This window comes from Zingiber officinale, chromosome 4A, assembly GCF_018446385.1.
Source record: "Zingiber officinale cultivar Zhangliang chromosome 4A, Zo_v1.1, whole genome shotgun sequence".
Taxonomy (NCBI): Eukaryota; Viridiplantae; Streptophyta; class Magnoliopsida; order Zingiberales; family Zingiberaceae; genus Zingiber; species Zingiber officinale.
Window position 1 is genome coordinate 150,154,053 of NC_055992.1, and position 19,102 is coordinate 150,173,154.

A 19,102-nucleotide genomic window follows, 5' to 3' on the forward strand; every position below is an offset into this window, starting at 1 on the left:
TATATGATCCGTCCAAAAATACCTATTAAATTTATTATCTGAATCAGTATCATATGTAGGATCGAGACATGCTAGGGGGTTGAATAGCACTCGTGACTTTTTCGCACTTTTGAAAAACACAGAATAAACGCAACAGAAATAGTAAGTAAAATAGCAGATGTAAAATAATCGCTAACACGTGTTGATTTTACTTGGTTCGGAGCCTTTGACGACTCCTACTCCAAGACCAGTGATCGTCGATCACTTTCGTTGGACAATCCACTTTCAGTTCGAATATTACAAGTATATTGAATTATAACTTTGCAGTAAGTAAAATATACCGACAACTAAGAATCCAGAAAGTCGCACTTTCGATCATCGGAGTCATGTCACATAGTCATAGGATCATCCTTGAAGCAGTGCACAAGTGAAGGATTGCAAGAATGGTTCTTTTTAGCACTCTGCTCGAACCAGCCTTTTACGGACTATTGAAGGCGTGTTCAACCCCCTTGAAGGTGCCTCCAGCGGTGCAGCTTATCCCCACAGTGTCGGAGACGATAACTCCCGTAATCTATGAAAGTTATCCCTTCGAAGGCGCCTTCAAGCGCATAGAAGGCGCCTTCCATCCCTATTCCAAGGCGCCCTGGCTCCTCTCCGTGCGAAGCTTCGACCAAAGCAGCCGAGGCGCCTCCAACAATCCTGGAGGCGCCTCGGACACTGTTCATCTGACCTTTTCTTTGTGCATCTCACTTCCTGCAAGATATATTAGTCCAAATACAAAGTATATCCTGTAAGACAAAGTTAACATAATAAAATATGAATAATAAATTATTTGACAGTTTCTGGTTTGTCCTATTCTGACTTTGAGATTTCCTGGAAATCCTAGGTTGAACCGACGCCTACTGTTCCCTCAATGGAAAGCGCGTCCTTACCTACTCCTCTCAAGAGAGTTTACCTTTTTCCAGACTGATCTTCCATACCGACTGAACTTTTACTAAGCGTCTAATCCGTTAGGACTTCATGTTGGATGTCTGATCCTTGACCCATCCAAACTTCCACTTGGTGTACGTGAACCCCAAGATGTTCACCTAGAGTCCTCGACTCTAGGATTTTACCAATATCCTCAACTCGTCAAGACTTTGCCCAGTCCCCCAAACCAGGATTTCGTTGTCTAGCCACAGTTAGGACTTTCCATAACCTAGGATTATCACCCCCTATAACCTAAGGTTACCTCCCCCCTAGGGTTTTCCACCTGTCTAGAATCTACTAGGACTTTTACCTAAGAACACTTAGGATTTTCCTGTAAGTTCAGTCAAATTTGTTAGATCACAAGACATCTTAACTTTTGAACCATTTGTCATAATCAAAACTCAGGTTCGATCATCTAGTGCTCCCTGCACCAACATTGTAATCAAAGAAAAAATCTCAATTCTTCTCTTTCTTAGAAGTAGATAACTCAATCAGTATTTGAGCATTGATACCCTTCTATTTATGCCTTATCTCTTTTTTTGAAATTTCTAATATCTCTTTCTGTATAGCTCACATGCTCATGCCCTCCATACTCTATATCCAATAATCATACTTATTGACAAGTTGACACATTAGCCTTTGAAATTGTTAAGTCAATACTTTCTTTACTGATGAAACACTACAACATGAGCATAGAAAATGCACCTTTAAAGGAGTCAAAAGTGGATAATTATGACTTTCAATGAAATTAATGAGAACACAATTTGGTCCAGTTTGTTTCTTCACTAATGAAATATTTGCCTTACATCTAGTTCTAATTTTACCATGTGCTCTTATCTTTTTAATTTTATTACCTTGTGTTTGCATATGCAGTTGATCATCTGTATATCCTTCTTTAAAGTATATAAATTTTTTACAGACTACTTTATTAGTTCTCTTATTTTTCTTGTTATTGCTTATTCTTGTGCTAAATCCGACTTCTCATGCATATTGATTATAGAACGAAAATGTCTCCTCGAGTGATGTCAAATTTAGCCCATTTTTTGGCTTTTAATCATTGTCAACTTGGGAAATGTATAGCTGATTAACATAGAGATTTTCTTCCATTAATGTAGATGTCTGATTCAGAAAATCGAGCAACAGTACAGGGGGAGCATAAACAATGTATCAATTGCTAGACAACTATAAGTTGAGTAATAATTTTCTTGCTTGATTCATGAAGCTCACTGTAATTAGAATCTCATCCAAAACTTAGTATCCCTGTAAATTTCTTTGTTCAGACAAGAAAGGGAAGAATTCTACAGAGGTTCATGTGAATTATAGAATGATAATGATAAAAATAATAACGATACAAAATTCTAAAAAGAAACATTAGCTTGTGATACTAGTTAAAAACAAGCACCTGTTAGAGTGTATACTAAAAGCCTAGCTTTTGGTATAAACATTTATCTAGAAATAAGAATCACATTGGTCAAATGTCTACATTTGTGATAAATGTAGTTGTTCAATTAATTTATATTATAGATAACATGGTGTGTGGTGTCACACACAGAGGATCATGTTATCAGTACCTTATAAATTATAAACAGTAGCTCACGACCAAGATGGAAAGGAACAAATCATTTGAAGGTCGTAGTGTAATTAGGTATTAGTTTATCTTAACTATATAATTACACTAGTACACTTAGAGTGTATTGAGTAGGACCATTAGAGGTCGTTTCTTTTATACTGACTTTATAAAGAAACAAAGACCTCAGTTATTATGGAAGTGTGTGCTCTTAATCCTAATATAATAACAAGCACATATATTTGATATTTATTTCTTTAATTTGTCAATGGGTGAGATTTAGTTCGATGAATCAATAAGCCCGATAAGTTGGGAAATGATATCACTTATAGTGTGTATTGTTGATTATAGAAGGAAACTGTGTCCTAGAGATACTAGGTTGAGAATGTCCCCAAGAGGAGCTCAAAAGGATTGTCATGTTAAACCCTGCAGGTGGACTTAGTCCGACATGACGATGAAGTTGAGTGGTACTACTCTTGGAGCTAGATATTAATTAAGTGAGTTGTCAGTAACTTACTTAATTAGTGGACATTTGTTATCTTAAACACAGGGAGACTAACACACTCATAATAAGAAGGAGCCCAAAAATGTAATTTGGGATTGGTGCGGTAGTTCAATAATAATATTCTAGTGGAATGAATTATTATTGATAAAATTAAGTTGTGTGTTCGGGGCGAACACGGGATGCTTAATTTTATCGGGAGACCAAAACCAATTCCTCCTCTCGGTCCCTATCGTAGCCTCTTAATTATAGAGTACTATACCCACCTATACCCACCTTCTTACCCATCCTATAGGGGGCCGGCCAAGCTAGCTTGGAGACCAAGCTAGGGTCGGCCATGTTTTGGTTCATGGGTGAATTCATGTGGCCGGCCCTAGCTTGAACTCAAGCTTAGGTGGCCGGCCCTATTAAAATAAAAAGGAATTTTATTTTTTAAATTTTTCTCATGTGGATAACATGATTTAAAAGAGAGTTTAAAATTTTAAAACTTTCCTTTTATAAGATTCTACAAAAGATTAAGAGAAGAGTTAAATCTCTTTCCTTATTTGTAGATTAAAAGGTTGATCTTAATTTTGGTAAAAACTTTCCTTTTAATCATGTTCATGATTTAAAAGAGAGTTTAAAAATTAAATATCTCTTTTATAAAGCTTCTACAAGGATTAAGAAAAAATTAGATATCTTTCCTTATTTGTAGATTGGAAGAGATTTTAATTTTTTAAAGATAACTTTATTTTTATCCACATGTTTAAAAGAAATATTTTAATTTATAAAATTTCCTTTTTATTGACCATCATGAAGGGAAAATTATTAGAGAAATTTTTATAAAATTTCCGGAAACAAATTAGGAAAGTTTTAATTCTTGATTGAATTAAATTTCCTTTGCTTGGTTTAAAGTGGCCGGCCACATTGTTGATGAGAAAAAAAATATTTTTAATTAAATAAATTTTCTTTATCAATGGCAAAAGAATTAAGGAAATTTTTATTTAAATTTCCTTATTTGCCAAGGCCAAGGATTATAAAAGAGAGGGTAAAGGTGCCTTCATAGAGAACAACTCTATTATTTTTCCTCTCTCTTTTTCTTCCTTGGTGTGGCCGGCCATCCTCTCCTCCTTTCTTCTCTTTGATGGCCGAACCTCATCCTTCCTGTGGAGACTCATATGGTGGTCGGATCAAGTTTAGAGAAGAAGAAGAAGAAGGAGAGAAAGAAAGCTTTGTTTCTAGCATCCCTTGGAGCATGGTGGTGGTGGCCGAACCTCTTCATCCTAGAAGAAGTTTTGATGGCCGAAACTTGCAAGGAAGAAGAAGATGCTTGGTGGTTCTCATCTCGGAAGATCGTTGCCCACACAACGTCCGAGGTTAGAAGAAGAATACGGTAGAAGATCAAGAGGTTTTTCTAAAAGGTATAACTAGTAATTTTTCTTTCCGCATCATACTAGTTATTTTTGGAAATAATACTAAATACAAGAGGCATACGATTCTAGAGTTTCGAATTTGTTTTCGATATAGTGTTCTTTTATTTTTCTTTTCCTTGTGATTTGATTGTTCTTTTCGGTTAACCTAAAGTTATTTTAGGAAATTAAATATTAACTTTCTATAAAAGGTTTTGTCTAGTCGGTGGTGGTTGCTCCCATATCCAAGAAGGCCATGTGCCTCGCCACGTCAGTACTGGGAACCGATTATGGAAATTAATATTTAATGGAATTAATAACTTAAGGTGACTTGGGTCGAACGTGTTAAGTTCCGCAGGAGATCCAAGTCAAAACCTAAAAGAACAAATAGATTAAGTTTTGGATCAAACGTGTTAAGTTCCGCAGGCGATCCAAAATTTAATTTAAAAGAACACATGGTAGCTAGGAAAAGGTTCAGACCTTTGTACAAAATTTTTGTACAGTGGAACCTCTAGGCTTTCCGAGTAGCAACCAACAGCACCATGTTCCATAAGGTCGATGTGGAATGTGGATTGGTCAACACTTGAGCTTTCCCACTGTGAGATACAATCTATGTGATAGATTATAATCAATCAACAAAATTTATAAAGATCCAACTATACCATTTACATCTACATAATCAAAATTTAATAGTTTGAATTTCAACTTTAAAGTATATTACTAGCACCAAGTTACATAAGGTGTGCAAAATGAGAAGGATTATCAAATTTTACAACTACAAATGCTTAAGGGAGTGGCAGCTGCCAGGAAGGGAGCAAGCGGCGACAATGGGGATCCCCAGAGAGGCGGTGCGGGAGGGCATGAGCTTTAGGGATTATGAAATTAGGAGGAAGAGAGGATTGGAAGGGAGGTGAAGAGGAGGCGAAGGCTTTAGTTTTATAAAAGATAGTGAATCTGGTACACACCCAATGATGCACACACCTTGTGAGCTATATATTTTTTATTTTTTTTTACTTTTTTAAATTTCTTTAACTTTAATATTGTAGCTCAAATCCTAAAAATTAAATCTCAAATTCTAAATCCTAAACTCTACGAAAAATTTAAAAAGAAATTATAAATGGTGCTCATAAGATGTGCATATAAATACTATTTGAAACCATAAAGAGTACTAAAATTCCCCCTTTTGATTTTTTTTCTTTTTCTATATTTATTTATTTATGAAACAAATTCCAGTAGACCACGATGATAATCCAGTGTTGAGGGGACCCTTTACGATAAAAAAATAGAAAAACAATTGAAAATTGGCATTGACAATTCTTGATTAAGTAATGAGGTTGTTTTGATGGGTCAAGGACAGTGATATGGTGCCATGGATGGATCGATGGCGTTGCCAAAATTAATCAATTCTCTAATTTTGACCGATCATTGACTTCGGTCTGTTGAAATTTATCGGTTTTTAACCTTTCTATTTTGGGGGGATTTTTGGACCGATTCCTAACCTCCTCCTCAAGCAAAATTCACCTTTAATTATGTTGTTTAAATGACAGTATATTTTTTTGAAAAAAATATGTAATTTTTTTTTAAAAAAATTATTCAAACTTTAGGAAAGTATTAAAGTGATCATACTCTTTTTAAAGTTAAAGTGTATTAAAAACTAAATCTTCATTATAATTTTGTTCGACTTCTAGAAAAGTGTTAGTAGGATAGAATATACATAGTAATTATATTCAAACTAGAGAAGTGGGAGTAATCGATGAAGATGAAGATGAAGACGAAGGTCAACTAGGTCAAGCTGGTGAATGAGTTCGATTCACCTTCCGAGTAGGAGTGGATGAATGTATGTAATGTCAATATCAATTAGCCCCTTGAGCTATAGTGCAATAGTAAATATATTTCAGGACCCTCAAGTACTCCTAATTCAAAATTTAAAGAGTGTAAAAAATTTACCTTTAACGTTTGAATCACTGATATTATTCGTACTTTCGAATTTATCATAGTGATAAAAAAAAAATCCCCAAATAGGTTGATCAATTAAAGCATATATTTATTGATTATAAGTTTTAGTAAATTATAGCACCTAGAAAAAGTCTCAAATATTCAATTTGAAATAACTAAAAGTTTTAAATATATATATATATACTGTCAAATTTTCAACAAAATCTAAGGAAAATGAGTAATTAAAAGAATAGATCTGAGCTGCCCTTGATAAAGCACTTAACTCTAATAACGAAAACAATTAGTACTGAAATGTACAAAACCGATAGAATTGGAGTTACGACTTCTTACTGGTTACTGATACTGTCAAGTAAGTAAACAGGTTAACCAAAATAGTACTCATTTTCCTTTTTTTTTTTTTAATAAAAAACCCAATTTAATTTGTTTTTTTCCTAAGCGATGGGGCGTTCGTTTATTTAAAGGCAATGCTCAGAACCCTCGTGGCCATGCCCGGGTTTCACTCCCTCCTCCCTTCTCCTGCTCCACTCTTCCTTCCCTCCGCCGCCGATCCCTGAGCTCACATTGCCCCCGGAGGAGGACGAGAGGGAGGAACAAGGCGGTGGTTCGACTGGGCAACCAGTTTTCTGCTCTTTTTTTTTTTTTTTCCGTTTTCCGTTGTAGTTGGCTGGATCTGGTGAGCTTTGCTTCCTCTGCTTCTTGCTCTGTTGGTTTTGGTGGGTTTGGGGGAGAAAAGAGGCCTTTTTGTTGTTCATTGCTAGTGTGTGGAGCAGGTGATAGAGAGTGCGTGAGAATTTTTCACCTGAACAACGTCTTTGTGCTCCCTAGCCTGTCCCTTTGTTGATTACATTTGTTTGGCATCCGCTCCCGGGAGGAAATGGATAGGGTTTCCTCGGCGGCGATGCTTCCAGGGGCGATCCAAGCGAGGGAGCAGATGGGGTTGGTGTGGCAGCAGGTGAAGGCGCCGGTGATTGTGCCTGTGCTGCAGCTGGCGGTGTACCTCTGCCTGGCTCTGTCGGTGCTGCTCTTCGTCGAGAAGGTCTACATGGCCATCGTGATCACCGGCGTCCGGCTCCTTGGCCGCCGCCCGGAATCGAGATACAAGTGGGAACCGATGGGCGACGATGCCGAGCTCGGCACGTCCGCCTACCCCATGGTGCTCATCCAGATCCCAATGTACAACGAGAAAGAGGTCCGCTCCGATGTCGATCGCATCAACAAATCTCCGTTTGTTTACTTTCCTTGACGCGGGCGTTTCAAATTTATTTGAATTTTCAGGTGTACCAGCTCTCGATCGGAGCGGCTTGCGGGCTCTCGTGGCCTTCGGACCGCATCATCATCCAGGTGCTCGACGATTCCACCGACGAATCCATCAAGGTAGCAGATCAAATCGATTCTTTGAAATTTTTCTTTTGATTTTTCTAAAATATCTCCAAATTCCCCCAAAGAACTTTTTTCAAAACTCTCCTTCAGTAATACCTGAAGAAAACTAAATGCTATGTGCAATTTTGGGAGTTCCCTACAAAGATCACTGCTTTGGCAATTGGAGTGGATTTGAAGTCTGAACTAATCATTGTTCTGTGGCGGAAATGGCAGGAGCTGGTTCAGATAGAGTGCCGGAAGTGGGCGAGCAAGGGAGTGAATATCAAATACGCGATCCGGGAAGACAGGGTGGGGTACAAGGCTGGCGCGCTCAAGCAGGGTCTCAAGCACCACTACGTGAAGGATTGCGAGTATGTCACCATCTTCGACGCCGACTTCCAGCCGGAGCCCGACTTCCTCCTCCGAACCATCCCCTTCCTCACCCACAACCCTCAGATCGCCCTCGTCCAAGGCCGCTGGACCTTCGGTACACTACACACCCAATGCTTTCTTTTCTTTACTTATCTTTCTTTTCCAAAAATAATGACATAATCTTCAAAATATATATAATGGTGACAGCTAGTGAGCTAGATAAAGACGAAACACATTTATGAACTGAGATTTACAATATATAGATTATTATAGATTTTGTTTGTCTCTTTTTCATGTTTCTGTAGAAATTAATAGATTGGATGGTTTAGGGTATACGTTGTTTAAATGTTATTTATGCTTAAGGACCTCTGAAATCTAGCTTATGACTCATGAGTGTGTCCAGGACCACCATTAATGCGTAATTATGTTTCACATAGTTGCAATGGACAACCGTACAAACACAGGATTTAACTTTAGTAGATCATGAGTCCCACATTATTGACTGTGTTTATTCAAACTATTCATCTTCTTTCTTTTAACTTTATGTTGATGGATACTAACCATGTCAAGCTCCCGTCATCACTGTCATTGTCATATGATCTAAAACTCATAATCCAAATGGTTATGATTACATAAGCTTATGTTCTGATTTTGGACTTTCTATTATTTTAATATTCTTTCATTCACTTGTTCAAATTCTTGAGCTTTTATCCAAAGATCCCTAATGTTGGAAAATACCCAAATGATATTTTTTGGAGTCAAAATATCTTCTAGTGTTCATGAAACAATTTGAATGATTGAAAAATAAATTTTTCATTAAATTTTATTAGAAAGATAAAATCAATTAATTATATCTTATTAAATTATTTTGTGAAATAAGTTGATGGAATAAACTTTGCTACATTGAATTTGCTTGTTATGTTTCACAAAACCCATTAAACTCAATAGGTGTGTGTTTGTTTTTAGTATTATTATTATTATAAAAATGAATTATTTAAAAAAAAACAAGAACATTTCATTTTATCAAATTGATGAACTGAAATAATTTACCTTTTTTTTAAAAAAAAACATGTTCATTTAATTTATAAATACATTTCTTAAATTAAAAAAAAAACTAAACATAGTTGATCTTTTCTTCACCAAGTTGGTTGGTGAAATAATTTGAGGGACTAAATTAGAAACATATTTAATTAACTTTATCATTGTCAAAAACTACAGAGTAAGTTTATCAGGTATTTATTTTGATTGAGAACAACTTGATTTAAATATTTTAGACCACTGTGTTATGACTTGAATAATTTTCAATATTAGAGATATTGAGATAATTTTTTAAAAATTATTTGGATAATTACTTGTGCTTATCCCACTTGTCCAAAATAGAGATAGATTTTATGAAACTTGCAATTCATTTGTAGTAGAAGGTGATTACACTCATCCTAAGCGTCACTCATAGTCTATCCTCGAGTTATGTGAAGAAGATAGATCACAGGGTCAAACTTATAACCGATCGTCAAGTTGGTTAGGGGGTAGAATGAGTTCTTTTTCCGAGGTTATACGTCCATCGGAAATTGATCCTTTATCCTATTATAATAATTCTGTCATCCTCTAATCAACTGGTAGTCAACTGGTCATCCCCTAAGGACATGAAACTTGCAGTTCCTGATTTGAAACATAAGGGTGGTTGTAATGCTGATCCCGATAGCATTGTAGGTTTTGTAAACCCAAGAAATTGGATGTTGGGTTCAGAATGGTTGTCGGCTATTTTTTTTTATATATATTTTATTTAAAAAATAAATAAATATTATAAATGAAGATAGTAAATAGAAAAGGTAGATAATAATTTATGAATTAGTGGGATTCAAGTTATTTTTTTTATTTATGATTGTAGGGAGAGGTTTATAAATATTGTGGACTTTTTACTTTTAATGTAAGGATGATGTGACACAATAAATCTTATAATAAAGTTAGATTTATAAATTGAGGATTGTGATTACTCTAAGATCAGATCAAATAAATCACACTTGAAAGTGAGGATCAACTGCAGTAATATTATTTTGGAAGGAGGGCAGAAGATCCTAGTGCTGTCCTGTACTGGCACACCACATGCCTGGCTTGAGGAGCTCGTGATTATAAATTCCTCTTGTTTTCTCTGACATAATCATATGTTTGCAACTTGCAAGTGTGAGAGAGTCCAGAAAAAATAAACACTTATTAATGGGAGATTAAAGAAGAAAAAGGTCCAACAAGTCTTATCACACTTTTGGTACTACCGATCTCTTTTACCATCACTGTTCTTGCTGCTTTTCCCATGTGCAATTATACTCACTTGCATCCCATCTAACTGTTTGTCTCCACATCCAATTTTTTTTTCATGTCCACCGACACTGCCATTTACTGTATTCTTAAGTTTTTTTGTTTCTTATTTATCTTGTCTAGTCTGCGCAAGCAAGGTATCTTGTCGGCTCAAATGATGAATCATATTTGTCCAAAAAGCCAGTTAAATAATTTTTGGAAGTTGTTTTTTGCTTCCATCCTTGAATGCAATGGATTGACTGCAGTGAATGCGGACGAAAATATGATGACAAGGATGCAGGAGATGTCCTTGGACTATCACTTCTTTGTTGAGCAGCAAGTGGGTTCCTCCACCTGTGCCTTTTTCGGCTTCAATGGTTAGTTCTAAATGCACCTCAGAAGTATTTAACCAGTGAATTAAGCTAAGTGATTATGCTCATGAATGGATGCTTGTCAAGGAACTGCCGGGGTGTGGCGGATTTCAGCTATCAATGAGGCTGGAGGTTGGAAGGATAGGACCACTGTGGAGGACATGGATTTGTCTGTTCGTGCAAGCCTCAAGGGCTGGAAATATATCTTCCTCAAAGACCTCGAGGTACGTACACTAATTGAGATTAGTAATCATTCATGAGTCGAATCAGAAGTTTCAAAATTAGTTCAACAAAACTGTGAATATGGAACTAATAATTAGACAGCCGTGTTGCTACCTTAAATGTTGATTTGACTAGTTTGATTCATGTTGAAACAAAAAAAAAGGTGAAGATATCCTTTGTCAAAGGAAAGAGATTATTGTTAGAAATTGATTTTTCTTAACGAATTGATTGAATTAAAATATTGGCAGTCTATTTTATAAATAGACTGTCATAAATTACTAACAGCACCATGCCGATGCACCACAGATTCGTGCCACTGATTAATTTCAGTTTGATATATTATTATATCAAACTGTATATGTACTTTCTTTTATATTACGCTAAATTGCCCAAAAATCCCCACCCACATTATGTATGCAAAAAACAAAAAAAAATGATTGAAGGAGGATTATTTCTCTCCAAATTATCTTGTTTTATATGATAGTCACTGATCTTTGTTTAATCCTCTCAAGAGCTAGTAGGGAAGGTTACGACCTCCCTTCTCTACTGTAACCTATCATTCTTCATTCTAGCTTTCCTCTCTTCCAATTTCTTCACCCTTTAGATCATTGTTCCTGGCCACCACCTCACTAAAGTTGAGATCCTCGTGAATTAGATACTCATTAACGATCACTTCCTCAGATCTCTCCAATCCAATTCCTCTATGCTCTTTCATCTTGATTCTCATATTTCATTAATAAGTTCTAGTAACATGCTATGTTGATCACAATAGCCACAAATATAAATGTCATATCTCTCAAGTTGAACAATCTTGTTAGCCGCACCATTCATCCTATTATTTTGGTCATGAAACACATATATCATCTATGGACCATGTGGATCGTCCTATCTAGCATCAAGGATAAACTGGAAACCTTAGACATGTAGATTTCCCACTATGCCAAAGTACATATGAACATGCCATAGGATCCTGCTTCAGTAATCCAAAACATTTGCTCACCCGATAACTTCTTTTGTTTTGGATGCTAAAAGAAAGAGATTATCAATTAATTGGCTAACAATATGCACTGATTGAATGTTGATTCATCTCTGATTATTTCTTTATCCACCTTTGATATTTTTTAGGCTTGCAATGTTTATTTTCATTTGGTATATTACTTACTATATTCATTGTTTCTTTTATATCATGTCACAATCTCTATAATATAGGGTATTTTGTATACAAAGACAATATTGAATGAAGAATTATTTCTCCCCAAATCATCTTGTTTTACACTGTTCATATAATTAAATAATGTTGAAAAACCATTTATCAGCTAAAGAATTTTTTCCCGATGAAATAATTTGATGAGTTCTGAATTCATTTCATGCTTCTTATTATATCTGTGTTCAGGTCAAAAGTGAACTACCAAGTACTTTCAAGGCCTTCCGACATCAGCAACACAGATGGTCTTGTGGCCCTGCAAATTTGTTCAGGAAAATGGTGATGGAGATATCCAAAAACAAGGTTAGTCACATTAGGATATTACTTTTTTTTTTAACATAAATTTTTTACATCTGATGAAAACTTTTCTCTGTAAATACAGAAAGTGACTATCTGGACAAAAATATATGTTATATACAGTTTTTTCTTCATCAGAAAGATTGTAGGTCATATTGTGACCTTCATATTTTACTGCATCGTAATCCCGATGACAGTCTTTGTTCCTGAAGTACAAATACCAAAATGGGGTTTAGTGTACATTCCTTCAGTCATTACACTGCTGAATTCAGTTGGAACACCAAGGTATGAGAACTTGAAACAATCTTTAACTTTAGATTTGCTTGATTACCAATGCCATCCTTATTTGTTTAACGATGGATCAAACAATTCATGTTTAGTTTTGCTATTTTGGCAAGGTCTTCCCAGTTCAACTCTTATGTCTGATGACAAAACTTCCAAATCAACAAATGACAACACAATAAATCTTCTGTTTGACTAAATCTTAAATATAGGCCCTTTGATCCAATGTTATACTGTAGGTCTTTTCACTTGCTGATGTTCTGGGTCCTTTTCGAGAATGTCATGTCTCTGCATAGAACAAAAGCAACCTTAAGTGGCCTATTGGAAGCAGGGGGGAGGGTCAACGAGTGGGTGGTCACTGAGAAGCTAGGGGATATCATGAAGACAAAATCTAAAGGAGCTAGGAAGCCAAGACTAAGACTTGGTGACAGGTATTCGCAATTCATCTATTAGAAGCTTGCCTTGTTAAATTCAAAGCATTAGTCTTAGAAGCAAACTTTAAGGAAATAATATTGGATTGAAATGCTCCTTTTCCTGTCCTGAAAAATAGGTTACATCTGATGGAGCTCTTTACTGGAGTCTACCTCTTCTTCTGTGGGTGCTACGATCTTTCCTACGGGAAGAACCATTACTACATCTACCTTTATCTTCAAGCAATCACTTTCGCAATTGTTGGATTTGGTTATGTTGGCACTTTTGTGCCACAATCCTAAGGTCGATATACTGCCGACCGCATTCATACAGTGCCACAAAATCATACCTTGTACCTGGGCATGCTTTAGTTTCAGCAACTGTGGAGATCATTCAAGAAAAGAACCAAGTCTCATCAACAACGAAGGCAGACCTCTATCCAATGTGAGTCTAGAAGGCAGTCTTCTGATAGGATCCTTGTGTGATTAAGAATTGAGTAAATGATGGTCTAACAAAGTGTCACAATTGAACAACCTTGAGTATCAAGGGCAGAAGTAGAGAGCAGTTTTAGCATAGTGATGTGTGAAAGCCAGAAATTCTAGATCAATTATAATTATTAAATTTGTCTTTATATTCTTTCGCAGTGTTGTGCTAAACAAAAGGGGGGAAACCAAAAATTAAGTTGAGAAATTAGTTGATAAACTTTAGGTACTAAAGTGTTACTCTATGGCCAAAATATGCAGATGCTGCAATGAAAAAAAATTGTATTCCAAGATGCCATTGTAGTATTCTCCCATTTTGGTGTGCACCCTTTTGTAATGAGCATGAGTATCCTATTGTGTGCTTCGATACTGCATATTTTGTAATCCAGATAACTGATATCTTGGTCCATTGTTGTTCTCCAAGAACATGATCTCCTAAAAGGGTTTGCAACTGGCATATGCTTGAAGATGCAACTGTGACCATGTCCTTCATAGGCTCCTCTGCTTTTCATATCCGGAGTCTTTTCTTGGTTTCTCCATTGAAGTACCAAGGTAGCTTTAGCTCCGGTAAAAAGTCCTCGGCGCCTAAGATTTTCTATTGGAGTAGGGTCGAGATAAGTTTTGTATTATGTAAATTTGTTTGATAAACTAATCAAGTAAGGTAGAAATTAAAATAAATAAAACTATTTAAATGATTATTTAATTTTAATTTAGTTAAGTTTATTTTAAACTTAATTGGTTTAGGTATTATTGGATTCTTAATTTAAATTTGTTTAATTGTTTGAATTTTTTTTTTATTTGATAAAAATTATTGACGAATAAAATTTATAAATTTTATTTATGAATATTAATGATTATATATATATATATATATATATATATATATATAGAAAATTGTTATACTTAGGACTCAATCCTGCAGATTATTACGGACCGACTGTCATGTCACCTTATTTAATTTTTTAATACAATATTTTCTCTCTCTTTTTTTTATTTCTTCCTTCGTTCTCGCTACAGACTCACCACGTCACCTCGCCGCACCTCATCACCGCACCTTGCGGTGCCTCATCACCGCTGGCCACCCGCCCGTAACGCTCTACCCTCCTGCGATATATGAAAGGACGGTGAAGTGATGCTGCTCGCCATCATCCTCTCTCCTTCCTTGAATCGGTCCTTTTTTCTTCCTCGCTTTAGGGTTTGATATCAGATTTGCTTTTCGATGCCTCACTGCTCCCAGCTTTGGATCCTCTTCAGTGGATTTGAGGTCAAGTATTGCATATACTAATGCATTCGTCCGCTCTCGATCGATATGCCTTTTTTTTTGGGTTTTTGATTGTGGTACTGAGAGGATGATTGTTGTAGCTTGCGATAATGGATGCCTCGCTTTCTGCTGCTAGCAGATGTGCTTGTTTGACAACGAGAGAGAGCACGCCGGTCACGTTCAAATTCCGGCGTGGTCGCGTCCGGAATCCATCGTGATCGTCGCATGCCCAACACGGCTCTAATCACGCCGGATCGCAGCTAGAATCGAGGCTCGGCCTAGCGGGTGGGCGGCGGTCAGGAGGGTGGCCGGAAGTCGAGCGGGTGGCCAGCGGTGACGAGGTGCGGCGAGGCGCGGCAACGAGGTGCGGTGTGCATGCAGCGAGAACGAACAAGCAGAAGAAATAAAAAGCGAGAACGAACAAACGAGAACGAACATGCACGGCGACGAGGTGCGATGTGCATGCGCGGTGACGAGGTGTTGGGCAGGATTTCGGTCGCCTGCCCAACACGGACGCGCGTCCGGATTCCGATGTGGTCACGTCTGGATTCCGACGCGGTCGCGTCCGGAATCCCTCGTGATCGTCGCATGCCCAACACGGCCATGATCATGGCTGGAATCGAGGCTCGGCCTAGCGGGTGGCCAGCGGCGGGGCGGGTGGCCGACGGCCGGGCGGGTGGCCAGCGGTGACGAGGAGCGGTGAGGTGCGGTGATGAGGTGCGGCGAGGTGAGGAGCGAGGCGTGGTGAGTCTGTAGCGAGAACGAAGGAAGAAATAAAAAAAAAAGAGAAAATATTGTATTAAAAAATTAAATAAGGTGACATGTCAGTCGGTCCGTAATAATCCTAGAGTCCATAGTATAACAATTCTCTATATATATATATATATCTTACTATTTTATTAAAAATCTCCCCCCTTTACTAACTAACTTTGGTGAAGCCTAAAATGAATTTACGTTACTGCCCTTTTTTCTATTCACACTAAAAATAATTCCAAAGTCTATTAGTAATTCCACAAGCGAAACAATCAGTGATCTAGAGTTCAAGACTCAGTTACAACGTATTATTATGAATTTTTCTCATCATTAATTTTCTCTGCTTGTTTTATATAAAAAAATAAAATTCTCTTTAGTCCCACATCTTAGAATCGATAACACTATGATCAAAGAAGTTTCTATAAATATTTTAAGTCGACAATGTTAAAAAATATACTTTTCTTAGTTTATTTTACTAAGATAAGTATAATATTAAATTAAAATAATTTTTTTCATAGGGAAGCTCATTACAGTAGTTTATTGCTGGGGCCCAAATAATTTATATATTATTATATTACACATGCACAATTACACTAGTATATAGAGAATTGTTATACTACGGACTCTATCCTGCGAATTATTACGGACCGACTGACATGTCACCTTATTTAATTTTTTAATAGAATATTTTCTCTTTCTTTTTTTTATTTCTTCCTTCATTCTCGCTACAGACTCACCACGCCTCGCTCGTCACCTCGCCGCACCTAATCACCGCACCTCACCGCGCCTCGTCACCGCTGGCCACCCGCCCCGCCGCTGGCCACCCGCTAGGCCGAGCCTCGATTCCAGCCATGATCATGGCCGTGTTGGGCATGCGACGATCACGAGGGATTCCGGACGCGACCGCGCCGGAATCCAGACGTGACCACATCGGAATCCGGACGCGCGTCCGTGTTGGGCAGGCGACCAGAATCCTGCCCAACACCTCGTCGCCGCGCATGCACATAGGGGTGAGCATTCGGTTAATTCGGTTAATTTGATATTAATTTTGTATAAATTCTTTTTATTGTTATTTTAAACAAATTTAGTTAATTTGGTGTTAACTGAAATAACTAATACGGTTAATTCAGTTTTAGTAAAATTTTGATTTGATTTGGTTAGCCAACACTAAATCGGTTTTCGGTTAATTCGGTTAATTTATGGACCGAATTAACCGAATGCTCACCCCTACATGCACATCGCACCTCGTCGCCGTGCATGTTCGTTCTCGCTGCATGCACACCGCACCTCGTTGCCGCGCCTCGCCGCACCTCGTCACCGCTGGCCACCCGCTCGACTTCCGGCCACCCTCCTGACCGCCGCCCACCCGCTAGGCCGAGCCTCGATTCTAGCCGCGATCCGGCGTGATTAGAGCCGTGTTAGGCATGCGACAATCACGATGGATTCCGGACGCGACCACGCCAGAATTTGAACGTGACCGGCGTGCTCTCTCTCGTTGTCAAACAAGCACATCTGCTAGCAGCAGAAAGCGAGACATCCATTATCGCAAGCTGCAGCAATCATCCTCTAGTACCACAATCAAAAACCCAAAAAAAAAGGCATATCGATCGAGAGCGGACGAATGCATTACTATCTGCAATACTTGACCTCAAATCCACTGAAGAGGATCCAAAGCTGGGAGCAGTGAGGCATCGAAAAGCAAATCTGATATCAAACCCTAAAGCGAGGAAGAAAAAAGGACCGATTCAAGGAAGGAGAGAGGATGATGGCGAGCAGCATCACTTCACCGTCCTTTCATATATCGCAGGAGGGTAGAGCGTTACGGGCGGGTGGCCAGCGGTGATGAGGCGCCGCAAGGTGCGGTGATGAGGTGCGGCGAGGTGACGTGGTGAGTCTGTAGCGAGAACGAAGGAAGAAATAAAAAAAAAAGAGAGAAAATATTGTATAAAAAAATTAAATAAGGTGACATGACAGTCGGTCCGTAATAATCCGCAGGATAGAAACCGTAATATAATAATTCTATATATATATATATATATATATATATATATATATATATATATATATATATATATATATATATATATATATATAAAAGAGTTACTTTTCCCCCCTCTCGGTCAACGCACACTCCCTCCACCTCCCCTCTCTCTCCCTGCCAAAAGACCATGTAACCTCCTCTTTGTTTTTTTTTTTTTTTTTTTATTTCATTTAATTCTCATTTAATTTTAATTTTTTAATTAATTTTATTTAAAAATAACTCTCATACAATTATATTTTTTATTTTATTTAATTATTTTTTTCATAATACTTATATTTTTTCAATTGATTTTTTTAAATTTTATTTTTTTATTAATTTTTTTAATCAATTTCTTTATCAATTTTTTATGAGTTTTATTTTTTCAATAAATTTTTTATATGTTTATATGTTGATCCGGTAGTAAGAACAGGGACCCCGCCCTGTGGAGTCAACGCCACGTGGAAGTCACATTGGCAGTTGTCCATCCGGAGAGGGCCGGGTCCGACCGGACGGCCGGCCGGCCGTCCGGTGGAATCGAACGTCCGGGGAGGGATGGGTCCGATCGGCTGGCCGACCGGACGATATTCGGCTGATGGTTAAAGGCGCCCTGTCGAAATCAGGGTTCCGGCGCTCAGTGGAAAAGGTCGCGGGGCCGAGCGGACTTCACGCTCGGCCAAAGCCATAAGGTAACACTGCTAATAGTCTCCATAAAGCACGTGATGGAGGATCTCCCCAAGTAAACCACCGCATATGTCCGGCCGGATGTTGAGGGAGTTGTCCGCCCGGAAGCCAGATCTGGAGCAAAGGGGAAAAGGACAAGGAACGTCTTTTTCTGACAGCAGGTATATTTCACGTGCGGGCCATGCTCCAAATCTTGTGACAGGGGATTCCGCTGTCCCATCGAGGACATGCTGAGACTGTAGCAGTATGGGTTAGGGAAGCTCACTGACAAGTCCTTACTGGAGTATGGGCCATGGACACGTGTACATCTCGGTAAGTGTACACTCACTTCTTCGCTGCCCTATATAAAGACCCTCATTCTTCGTCGGAGGTACGCATTCTACGAGTTTTAAAGCCACTGTTTCTTTCTTGAGCTTCGCCTGATTGAGCGTCGGAGGGTCGCCGCCGGGAACCCCTTCCCGGCCCGACTTCTGTGCAGGTTCGCCGGAGCTTCGTGCCACCAGTCGAAGATCCACGACAGCAATCGAAGAGCGCCCCGTGCCTAGCGTCCGTTGATTCAGCATTCGGACAGGATCAATTTGGCGTCGTCTGTGGGAACGCTCCTGCATCCGAATGGAAACAATGGACGAGGCTGGACGACAACACACGGTGACGCTTTCGACGGAGGAACTCGAAGCCTTGATCGAGATAAGGGTCGCCAAGCTTGTGGAGCAAAAACAGAAATCCACAGCCGA

At 38.2% G+C, this 19,102-nt stretch overlaps 1 protein-coding gene across 1 annotated transcript; it reads left to right on the plus strand.

The window, feature by feature from the left end:
* The first annotated feature begins 6,831 nt into the window (after positions 1-6,831).
* LOC121971662 (probable glucomannan 4-beta-mannosyltransferase 9) lies at positions 6,832-13,802 on the plus strand. The gene is made up of 9 exons (XM_042523024.1): positions 6,832-7,550; positions 7,637-7,735; positions 7,955-8,207; positions 10,651-10,761; positions 10,843-10,979; positions 12,371-12,484; positions 12,564-12,763; positions 13,000-13,191; positions 13,311-13,802. Exons 1-9 carry the CDS (start codon positions 7,236-7,238, stop codon positions 13,471-13,473), a joined length of 1,584 nt encoding a protein of 527 aa, XP_042378958.1. The 5' UTR covers positions 6,832-7,235; the 3' UTR covers positions 13,474-13,802.
* The last annotated feature ends 5,300 nt before the right edge of the window (positions 13,803-19,102 follow it).

Excerpts from the sequence above, each read along its gene's own strand:
- LOC121971662 (XM_042523024.1), top strand. The coding sequence starts at position 7,236 with ATGGATAGGGTTTCCTCGGCGGCGATGCTTCCAGGGGCGATCCAAGCG. Across the intron at positions 10,762-10,842 it reads TGCCTTTTTCGGCTTCAATG|GAACTGCCGGGGTGTGGCGG; the intron begins GTTAGTTCTAAA and ends ATGCTTGTCAAG. Across the intron at positions 10,980-12,370 it reads TCTTCCTCAAAGACCTCGAG|GTCAAAAGTGAACTACCAAG; the intron begins GTACGTACACTA and ends ATCTGTGTTCAG.